Raw genomic sequence first — 18344 nt, forward strand, 5'->3', positions numbered from 1 at the left:
TGATGTAATAAAGCAATATATATTAAAAATATTTTTTCCATTCTGTCAATTTAGAATTACTTTATTATGTGCGTTCGATTCCCTTTTAGGGGCACGATATCACTGACTGGAGGGAACTACTATACCAGACAAAGCGCGGTGATGGGTTTCGCCACCTATCTATCTCTATTATCTATACTAGATTTCCTTCTGGAAGTCTTCTTCACGTGAATATGGAGAATGAATGAATGAATGAATGAATGAATGAATGGAATGGAGAGCTTAAATCAAAATAAAACATATCTTCCATGTCTATTAATATCGTCAGTTACTTATGTTCCTACTTGTTTGTTATGATTTGAATGTTTAATGTTATATTCTAGAGGGCAATTAAACACATTTATCTAAATCATCTTTTATTTTACATCGATTTATAAAATAACGACGTGTTTCGAGTAAATTAGTTAACACGAAATTTTGGCAATGTACTTAAGTCTAAATTGGCACGCCGTTTGACTAGAAACGCTTAGGTAGGTATGCGTAGTAAATTAAAAATTAAATTTAACCAATCTTCAAGGGAACAGAGTGTCCTAACACTAGGTTCCTTCTGCATAGTGAACTATTAAGCATTTATTACCTTGCTAACTTTTGTTTATATCTACACTACAAAACATTTCTTGAAGGTATCTTTGTTTTATTTTTACAATGTACTAAGAGGTAAATAAACCCTCTTTGCAATATGTTACTAAAATATCAAATGTCTATTTAACAGATGTAGGCATGTTTATTGGACCTACAACTATTATTAATGAGATGCATCTAATAAAATGTAAAATTATGAAACAATGTAAGGTATCTAGGTAACAAGGAATCAAGATCTATAAAACATTGAAGTAAGGTAACCAAATTTTGAATTTATTCCGGATAAAACAATTAAAGTAAAACAGGGTACAAGTAGGTACCTACTATTATGTTTTTTACAATTTCCGTGTTGCTTACATCATTATATGCAATATAAAATACCTATATATACAAATAAGTTACAATAAGATTTAACAATAATTACACTTTTTTTAGACATTTACTATACAAATATTAGTAATAGTAATAACGAAACGGAAAAAAAATCCCGAAAATTATGACGATTAGGTAACTCTCACATTCTAGCGAACTTAAATAAATATTAATTAGGTACCTAAGATAGGTATATATTAATTTTCTAAACAACGTAGGTATATTGCTTGAAACTAGTTTATTTTTCAATGCGGTCACTATATTTTAGTATCTAGGTATAAGTTACTAATAAAATAAATAGCAAGAGCGACAAGTTGGGTTCGACTGTGAACTAAGAACTCAAATGTTTCATTAGTTGTTTCTTAATGGTCTTTGTTTTATAAATATTATCTAGAAATTCAATAAAAGATACAGAACAGTTGTTCCCAAATATTTTATAAAACAATTGCAACTATATATATAAATATTAAACCGACAGACATTTCCAGATAATACGTACAGTACTTAAGTACCTACGTACAACAGTGTGCACTTGTAAACTAGTTATTAATGTTATTACCCGCTTAACTTAGCAATAACGTAACTAAAAAATATTATATTTTATAGATTATATCTAATCTCATAATTTATGACTTATATTTTTTATTACTGAACCAATCAATTAAATTAATTTTTTATTAAAAAAATGTTTTCTTCGCGTTTTTCGTCTGTGGTTACAAACATTAGATGCAACAATAGACATATTGTAGGCACCTACGATACATTTTAGCGAGATGCCGATATTAACTCTGTTTCAAAAATTATGAAATTTTTATACTAAAATTAATACAGTTACACTTTATGATAGAAACCACAGGAAGTATTAAGATAAAGTTTACAATTAGACGTTAAATGCCTACATATTTTTACATAATTTTATTTAAAATTTATTCCGTTAATAGCAAACTTTGTACAGTGGGGACTTGGCATATTTTCTTTGAAATTAAATTTTTAAATAAATTATAGGTAATCTACCTAGGTACGATTGTTTTTATGTTTATTGACATTCAACATTATTTACAGAGTTGAATAGAAATCGTAAGGTAACAATGCATTATTCAAATCCGTAGATGTAATAGTATTAGTATGACTAGTTTTAGTTGCTGTACACCTAGAAAAATCCTTAGGATAAATCCGTTGCCGCGCATCGCTCTTAGGCTGGACTGCGCGGTTGGCATGAAATCAATGATCCGTACTAAAATAAGAGTTTTGCATTAGGTACAGCTTGTCAATGGGATTGACCACAGCACCTGTTCCAAGATTGAGAGGTTCATGGGACACGTGTGACCCGTGCTGGTGCGGGTGGTGGGGGACCTCCAAGTTCTGTAAGCTCATGGTATCAGAAGCACCTTCGTCCAACTGATCGAAATTACTTCCGTCGAGTGAAATGTCTGAACTGCAAAAACTGTCCCCGGAATGCGTTGGATAATCTGAAATATAATATGTCATAAGTATAAAAAGTTCAATTAGGGACACAATTTTAGGGCATTTTAGGGAGTTAACAGTTTTATTTTAATCTTTTGAATTTATTTGAGAAGTTTACATTATTGGTATGTATTTTATATGTAGGTAATACACGCCGATAGATTCACATTTTAGTAATAAAATTCGGTAGATAAATATTTGGATAGTTACATTTCATATTTAAGCTCAGTATTCTAGAAGAAAGTCTATAAACTAGTTTTGATTCAATTAAAAAATATGCAAAAAAATATATATAATCTGTGTCCTTTTATATTGCAAAAAGTACGTGGCAATTAGACAGAAAGTAAAATTGTTCTTATGAGTTCTTGTTACTTTCTAATTATTTTTATGAAAATGATAATAAAGCTAATTATTTGTATATAAAAGAAAAGTTTAAAATAATAAAATAAATTTACCGTCTGGTGAATAGGGAAGATTTGGATTTAGGGGCTGACTGGAAGCTGAGTAAGCGGCATCAAGCCCCAAATAATTTCCGTGTTCACTTGAAGGCGATTCTTGTTTAATGCTCTTTTCATCTTTGTCCTTGTCTTTGTCATTGCCTTTGTCGCCCTCCTGTTTCGCTTTGCGTTGAATCTTCTTCATTTTAGCTCTCTGGTTTTGGAACCACACTTGGACAACTCTAACACTCAGCCCCGTATCTTTTGCGAGCGCCTCCCTAACTTTACGGCATGGTTTCGGGCTAACTTCAAAAGAAGCTTTGAATTGTCTCCGTTGAGCTGACGTTAAAATAGTTCTTGGTCGTTTTGGTCCACGTCTGCCATCACGAGGACGTTCTGAATCATCTATGATCATATCGTCCTCTGCATGCTGCATAAGATACATTTCTTTTTCAAAATCTTGTCTACAAAATATTTGGCCAGCTCTGATCACGTACTGCTCGCCCTTCTGCAATGGTTGGCAACACATGACACAAACAAAGCATTGTATGTGAAACACGTACTGCTGAGCACGCATGACCATCTCTTGTGGCAGCAGCCGGTCGCCGCAACGGGTACATTTGACGCCGAATAATCTGAGAGAAATTAAAACCATGATGCACAAGTGGGTAAGGTAAACGCGTAGCATTTCGCTCGGCAAATCGCAAGCACGCAAGCTAAATTCGCATGCCATAAATGGATATAAATAAAATAAAACTGTACCATTACATCATAAATGCATTTACTTATGATATATAAATAATATTATGAGATATGTACCTGTCGTAATCGGGTTTGCAGTAAAGCTTGGCGTTCCTTGTGTAGCAGGTGTGCGCGAGGGGGCAGCCACAGACGCAGCAGCTCAGGCAGTGCTCGTGCCATGACAGTTCGCCCACACGCATCAGATATCGGTCCTGAATCTTCTGCCCGCATCCTTCGCAGATCTCAACGATCTTTTCTCGTTTTATGCTCGCGCTTAATTCTGTGTAAAAAAATCTTTCATTAGTAGCATGTGACAACTTTTTAGACATAATCAAAAAATATTTGGCGATTCATTGTTTACAAAATGTTAATATTTTCATTGAGGTGTTGTTGTAAAGGAAATTATACAAATATAATAATTTAAACAATTTCCAGGGATAAGTGTTATTCACATTCGCACATGTAATAAAACAAAAACTCGAGAAGGAGAAGAAAAATATAAGTAAAGCTCTTGTAAGTGTCGCAATAGCATACCTATGCATTTTTAATACTATTATATAGATAATTTAAATAATAATTATAAATATTTATTATACATGTATTATTTTTTATATAACCTAAATCAATATAAATTGTATTAAAGTAAATACGGCCCGTACCTATGGAGGGATAATAAAATAAAGCTCGTGAAATTCGGCTCGAATCGTCCCTACTTTGGAACCTACCTACCTATAGGTATATTTTATAAACGCTCACGTATATCCGTAGCTATAGATACGTTAAGTCTAAATGGCTTTGTGAAAGTATCAGCCGTCTCAAAATGCTCCTTAGACACGGGGAGGGGACCCGCCCCTGTAGGAGGCCCCCGGAGGAGGGGCGTCCCGGGTCGCCAGGGTCGCGGGATCAACCCGAGAACAAAATGTCTGCGTAAAACTGCCGTCCCAAGTTAATCGATGTGTGCCATCATTTACGCCAAAATATCCTCTATTAGTTTTCTATTCTTACTAATACATCGATTATTACAATTATTCTATTCTTTCTATTATTTCTTAAACTTGTTAGAGAGTAGATATCATAATTTGAAATATTTTTTATTTAGCAAGCCGTGTACGTATATTTTATACGTTTTTATGAACATTATTAATGTGTTTTTATTGTCCCGTACGTATGTATCTCTTATACTGTGTTTTCCGTCTGTCAAGATCATTTATTTCGAGATTACGTGGTATCAGGCTGAAAAGACTTTTAGACTTTTTTCATAATAAGACTATTATATATTCAGATTTTGTACTTACACTGGATCTCTTTTTTTTTATGTAGGGGAAGGTGGGGTAAGACGGGGAGGCGAGGTAAGATGGGGACCCTATGAAAACATATAATGCAGTGTCCCTACAAAATTTGTTTTTAGGCCATTTGTTAGTATATAGTGGTACTTGTTAGTGTCACAAAAAGTTTCGCCGGAGAAAATATGTTCCTACTTGGTATGCATGTTTTTTAAATTTAAAGTGGTTCTATTTAATTATTGACATATATAAAGTGCGTGACTGTTCATGATATACGATATACAAGATGCGTGACATATTTTTTTATTGATGTTTGTTTACTCTATTACTCTAAACTCATTAATTCGTTCCGGCTTGCTTTGATTAATACCCACAAAAAATTTTATACAACTTATAAGTCCAGTTTGGGAAAGATGGGGTACCTACTGGCGGGCAAGACGGGGTACTAACCCCTAATTTGTAATTTTTTTGGATTTGGATTTAATTCAAAATTATCATTACGAGTTGTGTTAACTTTATATTTTTATATAGATAATCGGTAATCTTTATCTGTAGGCCTCGAAATTATAAAAGAATAACTCTTAAAACCAACCCAGTCATGTTGATTTTAGATTTTCATGTCTCTCACACCTAAAATTTGCAGTTTATCGATAAGCACGTAAACATGCTGTGACAATAATATGCTTCCTGCCACAAATTTCAGCCAGCAGATGTTGGTCTTATGGGGCCTTTGAGTATTTTTTTATGATCAGGCTCTAACAGCAAAGTTAATATCAAATCCTTGGAAAGTAGTTTCTCAATTTCAAGTGGCTAAACTCTTCGGACAAGCTTTATTCGGGCACCAACAAAGCCAACTGCAATTAATGCATTTAAAATATGTGGAATCTCGCCTTATAATGCACACATTTTTACCGTGATGACTTCATTGCTGCAGATGCCACTGAAATCAAATTGAATGCTGAAGAGGAAGCAACATACAATAATTCTTTAGATAATGCAGCATTCCATCTGGTTAGCTCGAAAAGTTAACGTCTTATCTACGAACGGCCTAAAAAAGACAAAGAAAAGTTTATAGACACACGCAAAGACTATTATTACTGCTTCTCCACATAAAACAGAATTGGTGGAAAGACAAAACTGTAAAGCGAAACGAAAGCTAACAAGCAAAAAGAAACTAACAACACAAATAAGAGAATCAAAAAAAAACATGTAAGATGACGGAAGAGCTAACATATCAGATGACAAAGATACAGAATGCCTACTACTGCCACGGCTTGTATTCTGAGTCTACTGAAGGATGGATAACTTGCCAGAGATGCGGTAATTGGGCGCATTGTGGTCGTGCAGGAGTGGAAAATAAACGATGACGAAGCTGTCCATATTTGCCCTATTTGTGAAGATGACAACGTTTAAGTATTCTATACCTCATCTTACCCAAGGGGGTACCCCGTCTTGCCCTATAGGTGGGGTAAGATGGGGAGATTCACCATTTTTTTTAAAGTTGATTTTTCTATAACTGTTAAAGTTGTTTTGACTGATTATAATTAAAGGAGAAAGTCTGGTTGTTTTTTTAAAAAAAGTTCCTACATTGTACAATTGAAAAAAGAGGGTTTTATTTATGAAATCCCTTAAGGTCCCCGTCTTACCCCACCTTCCCCTATTCTATAATTGTGTATATTTATCTTTTTTATTACCGGTCAATTTCCTTCGTGTGTTTTCCAAACAACGTGACATTGGCAAAATGAATTGTGCTCAACTGGCACGCTCGAAACGCCATATTCCAAGAATTCAATTCAATTCAATTCAATATTCAAATTTACGGTCACTTGCAGGACAGAAAAATCAAGCTACTATTACGAGCATTAATGCTTCGTTTTTACTGCATTTTGTATACAATACGCCAGAAAAGAAATGTGCCATACATAAAATTTGGCACGAAGTAAAAACTTATAAAATCGATAAAAAAACACGAAAAATTCATTCGTAATATATTTTATAGAAAAAAAAATACTAAAAAATTATATTCATAGTTGATTTCACTGTAAGTGCATACGTCCGCAAACTTAAGTTAAGTTAATTTTGTACTACATTATAATAGGTATATGATTAAAAGCTTTTTAGCTTTAGCTGTATACATACACACAGAAAAGGCGGCACAAGGAACTCTAGACACTTCGTTCCCCACTTGTGTGTTGATTGGCGGAACTGAACGCTCAAACAAAATGAACATATTAAATATTTTATTCTAAGTGGGAATCGAACCCACAACCGTCCGTTTATTTTTTATGGCATGTTTAATTCTATCTAAATTTTGTTTTCAAGTGACTGAACAACTTTTACTAAGGTGGCAGTTCATTATCTCTTCTAGTTCAATTAGGATGCTATGGTTCTTCATCAAGACTTCCAGATCTTTAATTCATCATTTAATTCAACACGCTCGTCAATTTTATTAAAGGGAAATCTCGTTATTCTGTATCATTTAAATTAATGGATATGCTATGATTCTACAATAAGTGTACCTACCTGACTTCAAAATCCTTTTAGCATAGATTCTACCTAGACCTCATAGTAATAACATAGATTCTATGTGCTGTCACTAAATTTGCAGCACCCCAAAGATTATTTACCTACCTAAATAAGTGTAATTTACTGACATGTTATTATACTGTTGTATTTTCTTTGTTTACAGTATTATAATTTATAATTTAGGTAAGAAAGAAAGTTTAATTGAAGTAATTATGTTAATTTATATACTACAATAATTCCACTTATCTCCTGTTCTACCTACAGAGAATTATGAGATTTTATAATAACGAGCTACCTTTATCTGGTTGTCACTCTATTGTATGATCTTTGTCATTTGTGGGCATTACCTTGTCGGTTACTAGTACGTTAGCTTAACCTAAAGCACTAAATATCAACAGTTTTTCCTAAATTTTGAAAATAAGGGTACACAAATATTAAAAAAATTATGATCAAAGACACTAAAAACAACTAAAGACATGATGAAATCTTTCCTGATGCCATTTTATTTCAACACGTCCAATTGAAACATACATACGAGTAAGTACAGCGAGTGCTATATCGAGGTTAATTTGCAAGAGGCGTAAAATAACTAATAAACTAACTGAACTTAAGCATTTTTGTGATTACAGTAAAATAAGCAAAATACTATTTTTTACAATCATGAAAAAAAAAATCTTTAATTAAAGATTAAACGTAGGCTATTATTAGGTTCTAATTTGGTTAAATGTAAAAAAAACCATTTCACAGTCTGATTTTAATGGATAAATAATATTTGTTGATTTCCTAAATTATTGTTTATAGTAACTATATACCCTACCTATTCTTTATTTTCTTTATTATTTTAATGACTTATAATAATAAGTCATTAAAATATATAAATTATTATTGTTTACTCTGTGCGTTCGTTTTCGTGGGCTTTATGATAACCATTGCTGTGCTACTTCCATTTATAACTCGTTTTGCTAAAGTAGTTCCAATAAAATTATAGTTATAAAATAATTTGATAGATTTTTTCTTTCATAATGTCACGTCAAATTTTTAAATTCAATATTTTTAATGCGTAAATATCGGTTTACCTTTTTATAAAGAACGGCCTCATAAGTCAACCTTCTCTAGTTTCCTTCCAAGACCTGGAGTTTCATATGAGTTCTAGAGCTTTAACTTTCTAGTGAAAGTGTAGGTTTACTTGTTTTTAAAGCGTTTTTAGTTTTCGTAACTCCAAAACGGAACCCTTAAATCTCAAGAACATTTATCCCGAGATTGCGTGGAAGTCTCAAGCTGAATTTTATATCAAATAGTCAGCTTTATAGTCCGTTGAAGGAAAATCGAGCAGAAATAATTGAGCTTCTAAGATACGAGCGTTAATGCATCGATTTTGCTTGATAGGTACTTATACTTCCTATTGACCCATTAAATCTAGCATCCCGCACACAACAGGGTAGGCAGAGGGAACACAGTGTTGAGACACTTCGTTCCCCACTTTTCGCCGAATTCTGAACGAATTGCGTGTTGAGTGGCGACTCAACTCAACTCAACCCAAAGCCGCGATTTTTGCCTCGATACCAGAGCGAAGAAACGGAATTATAAATTTAAATAAATATTTCATTTCATCGAATGGGGATCGAGCCCACAACCAGTCTCGCTTACACACACTTTGTGCCTCTGCGACCACGACGGTTCTCAAATACTAACAATACTAAAAGTTATTTTTCATAACTGAACACAAAAAACGAATTGTATAGGTAAAAATGTTATTGAATACACAAATAAACCAAAATTTTCAAATTTGTTCAAACATTTAGATACGTTTTAAATGCAATACGAAAATTGGATGTAAAATTGTTTGCGTAAATAATTAATCGACGCCCGTTAGGTACATTTCCGCGTATGTCCGCGTCGAATTATAGGTAAATTCGCTTTTCAATTGAATTGTGTCGATCATCCCGCTAGCGTGCCTATCGCTGTGTTTCACTAACATCGCCATATATTAAATATTTGTTCACATTCGTTATATTGAGAATAGTTCTTATGTTCATGACAATTGAAATTAAAATTCTATTGCAGTTTTTGTAAATCATTTATTAATTTCAATATAAATTATATTTATATTGGGAATTGTTGTTTTCTAATCTTAGCTTATATACATACCTATATATACATTCTAATCTATGGTATCCAAACAAATATAATATAGCGGAAGAGTTTATTCATCCTTAAGTAAGCCGTAAATCGATAGACGAAGTGCTATCGTATTGTTTTCTGCGCGTGCGCTTAAATATAATATAAATATGTATATAGATTTGAGAAGCTTAATCAATAAAAATAATTCTGACAAGTTTAAGGCATTATTAATAATTTTGGAAGCTAAAATGTAATTATAAAACGATCTGGAGGTACGTTGCTCACTACGTGAACGGTGGTAAAATTATGTTCTATTTTTGATGACAACGGGTAGATGGAAATAAAATAGTAATAAATAGCTTAGTTTTTATTATTGATTTTAAGTTTGGGTTTGATTTATTAAATGTCAAAGATGAAAAGTAAAAATGATGAGAATGTCCGGCGTAAAAGAATTGATGTATTTTTTATTATGGATTTTTGATTGGCTCAATTTTTATATATATAGATTAGCGGACCCGGACGCGGCTTCGCTCGCTAGAATTATACGAATATTTATTAAAAATAGTTATCAAATTATTTTCACTTTTCAATAGAATTAGTGAGAAAGTATAAGTTTAAATATTCAAAATAAGCCAAAAAGAACAAGACTTATTATTAGAAAAAATATCTGAGTAATTAAAATGAACAAAAGTAATAAGTACCTATAAGTTACCAAAGAAAAATATTAATAAAAAAACTAAACAAAATCAGCGACTTTCTTAATAGTATCAAGTAACATAAATATTTGATAACATTGCAGTCAGGCCGTATTGGCGCAGCGGCACAAGAGTGTGACTATAACGTGACGGATGTAGGTTCTGGAAAGTGGAGTTCACACTCGAAGAAGTGAAATATTTCTTTACGTTTATATTTCTATAAACTCTCTCTCTTCTTATTTCTATATATTTCTATTTCTGGAAATATAAACGTAAAGAAATATTTCACTTCTTCGAGTGGGAACAGAACCCGCAACCGCTGAGTTTACAGTCACACCTTTGTGCCCCTGCGTAACGACGGCTTTACTTGAATACTTTTAAATATTTATTTTAGATTGATAATATTAATAAAGTCGCTGGTTTTTTTTTTTTATTTTTTTATTAATATTTGGACCGTTTATTTGAGTTTATTTTGAGAGTGGTGTAAGTCCATTTTTGAGAAAAATGAGCTATCACGTAATTCATGCTTAATTTAATCTAATTTTTTTATATATAACTAGTCCGTGTTTAATTTCTCAAAAAAACCCCATGTTTTGAACAACTTAAAATCGGTCGGTAAATGAAATTGCATAATCATCGACATACTAACCTTTAATTTTCTCGAAACAAAAAAAAATGGACTTACACCACTCTCAAAATAAACGGTCCATTTGTCTTAAAAAAAAATTCAATAATGTCAAAAGTAAAGTGAAACATATACAACATAGAATCAGTGCGTGATTTACTCGATCAACATAAAAAGTGTAGTGTGTAAACCACAAAATGTATTAAAAAGTGCACTAAAAACTTTTTGCCAAAAAAACATTTAAAAAGTGTGTAAAATAAAAACGTTTGAAATTATAATCTGAAAAGTGGCAAATATATTTTCGATTTATAACTCCTCGATCAAAATATGGAACAGCGCCATCTATTGTAACCCATTAGAACTTCTTAGTCAGATCTTAGGTCGATCCGTATTCAGTAACAAGGCAATTCAATCGACTACATATATAGTAAGTAGTAGGTACTCCTCTTTTTGTAATAAAGGGCGGTAAGAGTTTCATAAGCCGAGAACGAAGGAAAGAAAGAAATAAAATGTTAATGTTTATTAACAGCAGACACTGCAGCAAGATATCGCATTTCCCTATTAATACTGTAGGATGTGAAAAATGATAATTTTGAGTTTCATTAAAAATGATTATTTCATAAATGAATTAATTTTTTCATATATTTTATAACCACATTAAAAAAAATCTATATTCACATTAGATTTCGAGATTTTTAAGTTAATATCCTCGTACTATATATAGCTGAAGAGATTTGTCTGTAAACGCTTGCTTCAGAAACTAATGGGTTTTTTTGACACTCACTTACCTATAATAGTAAATTTTTAAATAAAAATAAATACTTATAATATTAATAATAATATAGTCTAGTATAGTATATATATTTTTTGACATTCATTTGCTCATATCACAAAATTCTGTTTGTGTTGAATAGTCCATTTATTGATGAAGGCTATAGGCTACATTACAGCACGGTTATAGTTTCGGTATAACCTGCGGTCAGAGTCACCTCGGGCAAACAGGCCCGTATTTATAAATCGCTCTCAAGTCGATCTTGAGATGCCGTTTTCATTCATAAATTACTCATCTTTGAATGGAAACGGGATCTTAAGATCAATCTCGAATGGGCTATATTACAGGTATCTGGCCTAACTGGCTACTTCCATTTAACTACGCTGACGACGTCGCAGGTAAAAGTTGATAGGTAGCTACTTATTATATGTTTTTGATCATCTCATGTAAAGATATATAAACAAGTAATATTAATATATGCCTCTTCATATTTTCTGTGAATGCATTAGACGCCTATATATACACTTTCATATTATAACCTACTTACCTACAGCTATCAATAAAAAAAAACGAAAATAAACAAAAGAACTTGTTGGAAAGCTATTATCTGAAAAAAGGTATTCACTATTTGTCATGAAATAATTTAACATATCACACGTAGAAGCAAGAGTAGAAAGACAAAGACAGAGAGAAATAGAATAGAGAGAGTAGATTTTTGCCAATAAAATGTGAAACATATCCCGACGAACGATGTGCACGATCACTTGTAGGTAGGTAGCCAGAAATGAAGAACAGAGTAGATACGTGAAGAAAAAAAAAATTTAATATTAGGTATAGGGTAAAACCGGGATAGATGCCGCAGTGGGATAGATGCCCCATTTTCAAAATACCTAACTTCCCGAACTCGCGACAAAAAAATAATTGTACAAGCAGGAGCCACAGTCTTCCCGCACCAAAGTTATTCACGGACATTCGTGCAATGAAGACGCGTTTAGCACATTTTAGTAAATATCTCCGCGTCGAAAGTCGCGAACGCGTCAAAGATTTAAGGGTTAATATTTTGCGTTGTATAACTTCATAATTTGTAATCAATTACGCTATATTTTTTATTACGTCGATGTACTGGTTCATTAAGACTGTATCTAGGTGCTTATAGATTCTATTTTGTTTATAATTTACTAAAAAAATTCCTTGGCATCTATCCCTATCAAAAAGGATAGTTGCCCTGATTTTTCGAGGTATAGGTGCCCTTAGGGTCATCTATCCCTTTCTACTCAGTATATGGAGTTAGGTATATATTTTTAAAATATTTTTTAAAGTATTTATTAAATTAGCATTTTTTAAACACAAGAAAGATATAGCTAAGAGAAAGCAAAAACAATTGAAAACTAAGTTAGACTGTTTCATTAGAATGTTTAGAATGTTTTGAAAACTATAAAAATACGAAGTCGCAATCCGACTGGATTCAATGTGTAATGTGTCAGAACTGGCTACATGAAACCTGTACACTTTTCAGAAATTATTGCGCAAGATGTGGAAAAATAAAAACGCTATCTGGCTAAATTTTAATTAAATTGGAATAACGAATAATTATTATTTGAGATAATTAGAGAATTAGAATAGATGATTAGAATAGATAACTAAAAATTATATTTTGTTTTTTTTAATATAAAAATGTATAATTGTGCAATGTGGATGTTAGTATTTATGATATTATAATATTTTAATTTATAATATTAGTGTTTTACAAGAAAAAATATTAAGAATTGTAATTTTGTTGTAAAATTTAACTTAAAAAATATGATAATGGATGTTGAAAGAATTAATATTTTAGTTACACAAATGTTTTAAAATTTTAATAAGATTTTAAAAAACACTATATAACTTTTCATTATTATGATTATGTTTGTTGGAAACAAAATTGCTGTTTTAAAATTAGAATTATTTAACAATTGGTTTGGTTTTTTCATTTAATCGGTATAAAGTGCACCTACCTTACTCTGCAGGCATCTATCCTCCCCAGCATTTTCATAGTGGGGCAACTATCCATATAGGTGGGCATCTATCCTCAAAATTAGTGTTTCACGAAAAGCTATTTTTTGCAAAATCTATATTTGATTTGTTAAAAAAAAATATAAGTAATTCATCACAAAGGATTGAGCTAGCTAAATAAATAAAAATGATTCCTATAAAAAATATATTTTATCTAATTAGGTGGACATTTCAAAAAGTAGGGCATCTATCCCGGTTTTACCCTAATTATAGAGGTAATATTCTCAAGTACATACGGTAAAAATGTATAGGTATGTTTTTAAAAATTTATCGTATTTTTTGTTTTACAAATGAAATAACAGCATCTAGGTATAACTTTAAACTGTTTTATATATAACGATTATTTAAAAGATTATACCGAATATACGCTATCTCTAAAAGGCCTAAACTTTCAAGTTAGAGAGTATGCATACAGATTAGACTATTAATCCTCAAAATTTCAGCTTTGCTAAAATGACGTAGGTCTGGCGGCCCTGGGATCTCAGTCTATTTCTTCAAAAACAATAGCATACTATAATAGATACTTATACAATATATTATAGGGTACGTATTGAAATAACTTGAATCTAGATAAGTGGATGAATGTGCTAAAATTATAAATATTTTTATACTATAAAGAGGTAAAATAACCAATTCATATATTCTAACAATAAATATAAACATCCATACAGGAACAATAGCTTTTTGTTGAAACACTCACTTTACAGTCTGTGCGGTTCACAATGCATTTGTATGATAAAATTCCATCTCATGTCGAAATGCGTACATTTGTATAAAACTTTCGTCCTTTCATTAAATAATCGCCACTGAAACAGAATTCTTGTTCCTACTTTGTATTGCACAGTTGGCACGTTGTTGACACCTCTGTGACACACATTTTTGGAAATAATAAAGATTTCTTTTAAAATATTATTAGTAATGTCCATTATTATAATAACTGAATTACAAAAAATATATATAGATACTTATTGCGTACCTATGTCCCAATTTTGTAGGTAGAAATATGTTAATATGTGCATGTAAATTTATTAGGTAAAACATGTTATTTTCTTTTTGTGTTTACTTTTAAATTATAATTAATAAATAAATAAATAAAAAGTAGGTTGTCACCTAATAGGTCGCAATACTTTTAGTGTACACATTTGATTTATATTATTAAATACAAATTTTGAAAAAGAATACATTTCATTAAACATATAAATGTATTCGTATAAACAAGATTTCTCTTCAATATTAAGTATTTATTATAAAATATTTCAATAAAGAATATTTTGATGTATTTGGACTTACATTAATATCTATTTCAAATGTTTCCTTTTTTCAGAAATTAATTATCTGTTAACAATAAACGATTGTGTTATTTTGTATGGAGTTTAATAAAATATGGAGAAAGGATAAGTAAAAAGAAGCAATTTCCAAAAAACAAAAAGAAGGTTCTAAAGTATATATATTATAGTTTCTCTGAAAATCATCAATATATCGGAAAACGTAGGTAAACGTAAAAAGTGTACAAAAATTTAAAAAATAGTGCCTTACTATTCATAGAGTCGATAAAATTTAAACGCGACGGGCGTGGATTTGGATCCCAGCCCGAGGAAATGTAGATAGATATACCTACCTAAGTATATTTCAGTACATTCATTTTCATTACCTTGGCCTAGTGTGACGAAGACTATCAACATTCAAATTAAAATTCACAATAGATCTACTTCCGTTCTTTACGGAGTATCTGAACTTTAAACCGACCGACACCGTAAAATTAACGACATTTAACCAGTCCAAGCCCAAAAATGGAGAACGGAATGTATTGACACTATGCTATCTCTGCTCTTCTACTGTGTACCTTCCTATATGACGCTAGAAGCTAAAATTTACTATTTAATTAGACGAGTATTCAAGCTTGTGGTTCTGATAACGTACGCGATTGGTACGATCGATACAACTTTACACCAACCGTACTATTACAATAGGAGAATTACGAATAAAAGAAATCATACACTCCAAAAGATACAAAAGATAACGGCTTAATTAAAAAATATGAATTAAGCAAAATTATTTAATTATATTATTTATGAACTCTACAATGTCCGTTTACTGGAATATTCCTCTTAAAACCTGTGTTATACATACTGAGCAAATTTAAATAGAAAATTACTAGAGTTAGGTGAATTAGGCATTTATTTATAGCATGGTGTACAAATAATACCTACAATAATATTTAAATATAATATTTAATTTTTCAACTACCTTTTCCCATTGTTACTCTATAACTTCGACAAATACTAATAGATAGACAGATAAGGCAGTGATTGCTTGCAAATGAAATTATTTAAAAATAAACTATTGTAATAAGTACTTCAGTATATGTCACATATATCCATATATGTGTATTTAGATATGTTGAGGAAAATATTTTACTTTATTTTACTAGAAGTCGATTGTATATTAAAACAAATAAGTTTTACATTTACAAGTGAACACGGTCACTTATTCTTTTCATTACATTACATTATATAAAAAATTACTATTCATATTACCTACATACCCAAAATTTTTAATAAATACTTAAAAAACTAGTTAGATATATTAAAGTTTTCTTATATCCGAACGCCTTATCCCTCCCTAACATGCTATCAACATTCTTCGCTAACTGTAAATCGATAACTGAGAACAGTTTTCTGTTAAGCTTTAAAGTTCTTAAAAAAAGATTTATTGAATAAAAAATCTGACACACAAGGAACATAAAAAAAATTAGGTCATGTTTACAACAACCAGAACTAAGAGCGCCAATTAGTTTAAGGTAAATTCGAAACTTGAGAAGAATTCGCAACTTGCTTCAACATAGTGAAATAAGAACTGACCTGTCCTGCCGGCGCACGAGAGCGGCGGCTGCATGCTCTCCTGCATCAATCCCGTATTAATATTCGTATAAAACTCGAGCATTTTTTTCATGGAACTGTCGCACGGGCACTTCACGAGGCGCACAGCGCGCCAGCCGATGCTACAATGATGAAGGGAGCCAGCGTCGCCCCCTGGCGGCGCATGTCAGACGTCTCTCCCCTCCACTAATCCCGCCAATCGCGGAGGGCTAAACTGATCCGCACCGCCTACCTCTCCCAAACCAAACCTACCTATTATACAGCAGCTATAATATTTGCCGCTTTCCGAAACCAACAAATTGTGTTTTTTCATTTGCCGGAAAAATTTAGCTATCCTACGAGTTCGAACAGGCCGGGTAACTTGTGTGTATTGGAGCTGTAGAATGTCGAACGGGCCGCTATGGGCGGTGCAATTTTTTCTGAAAATTAAAATTTTAATATCAAATATTGACGATTATTTCCACTTGTGAGGCGCAAGCACCTCGCCAGCGAGACCATGTGTCCGAGGCTCCGTACGTGGGATACTGGCCCATTTACTCGACATCGGCAAATATAATATGAATTCTGAACAGTGTGAAATTGATAATATTTTGATAGTTTAAAGGATACTCTGTGAATGAATTTTCACAAAGAATGAATATACATACATACATTTGCAGTATCTAAGTAAAAATAAAAATATAAAAATCTCTCAAAATATGTAGGTATTATGCGTTTGCTAAAACTGTTAACTGTAATATCTGCACCTATATTTCAATTTCAGACATCCGCTGACTGCCTAATTCAATTATCAGCATCTGCACCCGAAGAACCTATGCTGGATACCTACTCTATAATCAAATTTTATGATTATAAATGATTTTTTTTATAATTATGAGTGAATTATATTGGCCTCGTTATTTAAACATATTTTAAATCCCACTAGGTAATAATGATAGATAACATTTCCTATAGGTATCTATTTTTATCTTAAATTTTTTCTTGTTTTTTATTTAATATTTTATTGTTATTTATTAATATGTAAAATTTAGATAACATGTGTAGTCACGGTAGGTAAAAATATGTACAGGCTAGTTTTAATTAATAAAGACCTTAAAAACTGAGCTATTGTCTAAATAAACTTGAATCGATACAAATAAATGATCACCTTTTAACATTATGTATTTGATTTGAACAGTTCTAACACTCGGTTAGGTACTACAGTAAGAAAAAGCTTTATGAAAATCATCTGTAGATACATTTTTATTTAATTATATTGTTTTTATAAAAAAAGTAAATTATTTCGACGTTCCCTAAAATAAACAGAAATATTATGTTAATCTCTATTTAACTGGGTATGTAAATTACACATTATTACTAATTAAGACAAAATATGAAAATTATATCTGCTCATATATTTGATAATATAATCATTAAATATAATTTCCAATCTGAATTCCGACTAAATGATTAATGTTATTATTGAACAATTATACGCAACGTTTATAGAGTTTATACAAAATTTTAATACAAATATATTAGATTTACCGCAATGAATGCCTTTACCTACCAACTAAATTTAAGTCGACAATATTTAAATACTGGTTTTACTCGATTTTACATAGGTAGCATTTATTTATGTACAGTCTCTTTGTGAGTCCACAGATTTGATCCCTTTTAAAAACATAAAATGTGGTTGGTTTTTGAGAGGTATCTCGCTGGGTCTGGGTACGAACTATTGTACCTCGAGTGGGCCAATTCTGCCATTGAACGGATA

The 18344-nt window shown here is 31.5% G+C and overlaps 1 protein-coding gene across 1 annotated transcript; it reads right to left on the reverse strand.

Annotated features, from left to right (window-relative positions):
• Positions 1 to 602: 602 nt before the first annotated feature.
• Lmx1a (LIM homeobox transcription factor 1 alpha) lies at positions 603 to 16730 on the reverse strand. The gene is made up of 4 exons (XM_085206824.1): positions 16571 to 16730; positions 3714 to 3915; positions 2913 to 3529; positions 603 to 2462 (listed from the first exon to the last, which is right to left on the reverse strand). Exons 1-4 carry the CDS (start codon positions 16659 to 16661, stop codon positions 2215 to 2217), a joined length of 1158 nt encoding a protein of 385 aa, XP_085062950.1. The 5' UTR covers positions 16662 to 16730; the 3' UTR covers positions 603 to 2214.
• Between the last annotated feature and the right edge of the window lie 1614 nt (positions 16731 to 18344).

This window comes from Heliconius melpomene, chromosome 21 (assembly GCF_056956725.1).
Source record: "Heliconius melpomene rosina isolate 202511_hmr_F chromosome 21, ASM5695672v1, whole genome shotgun sequence".
NCBI lineage: Eukaryota > Metazoa > Arthropoda > Insecta > Lepidoptera > Nymphalidae > Heliconius > Heliconius melpomene.

What these genes read in the sequence shown, in the direction of transcription:
- Lmx1a (XM_085206824.1), bottom strand. Translation starts at nt 16,661, where the DNA reads ATGAAAAAAATGCTCGAGTTTTATACGAATATTAATACGGGATTGATG. An exon ending in CTCGTGCGCCGGCAGGACAG is followed by an intron (nt 3,916 to 16,570) that starts GTCAGTTCTTAT and finishes TTTTTTACACAG; the next exon opens with AATTAAGCGCGAGCATAAAA. An exon ending in TCTTCCCTATTCACCAGACG is followed by an intron (nt 2,463 to 2,912) that starts GTAAATTTATTT and finishes ATTATATTTCAG; the next exon opens with ATTATCCAACGCATTCCGGG.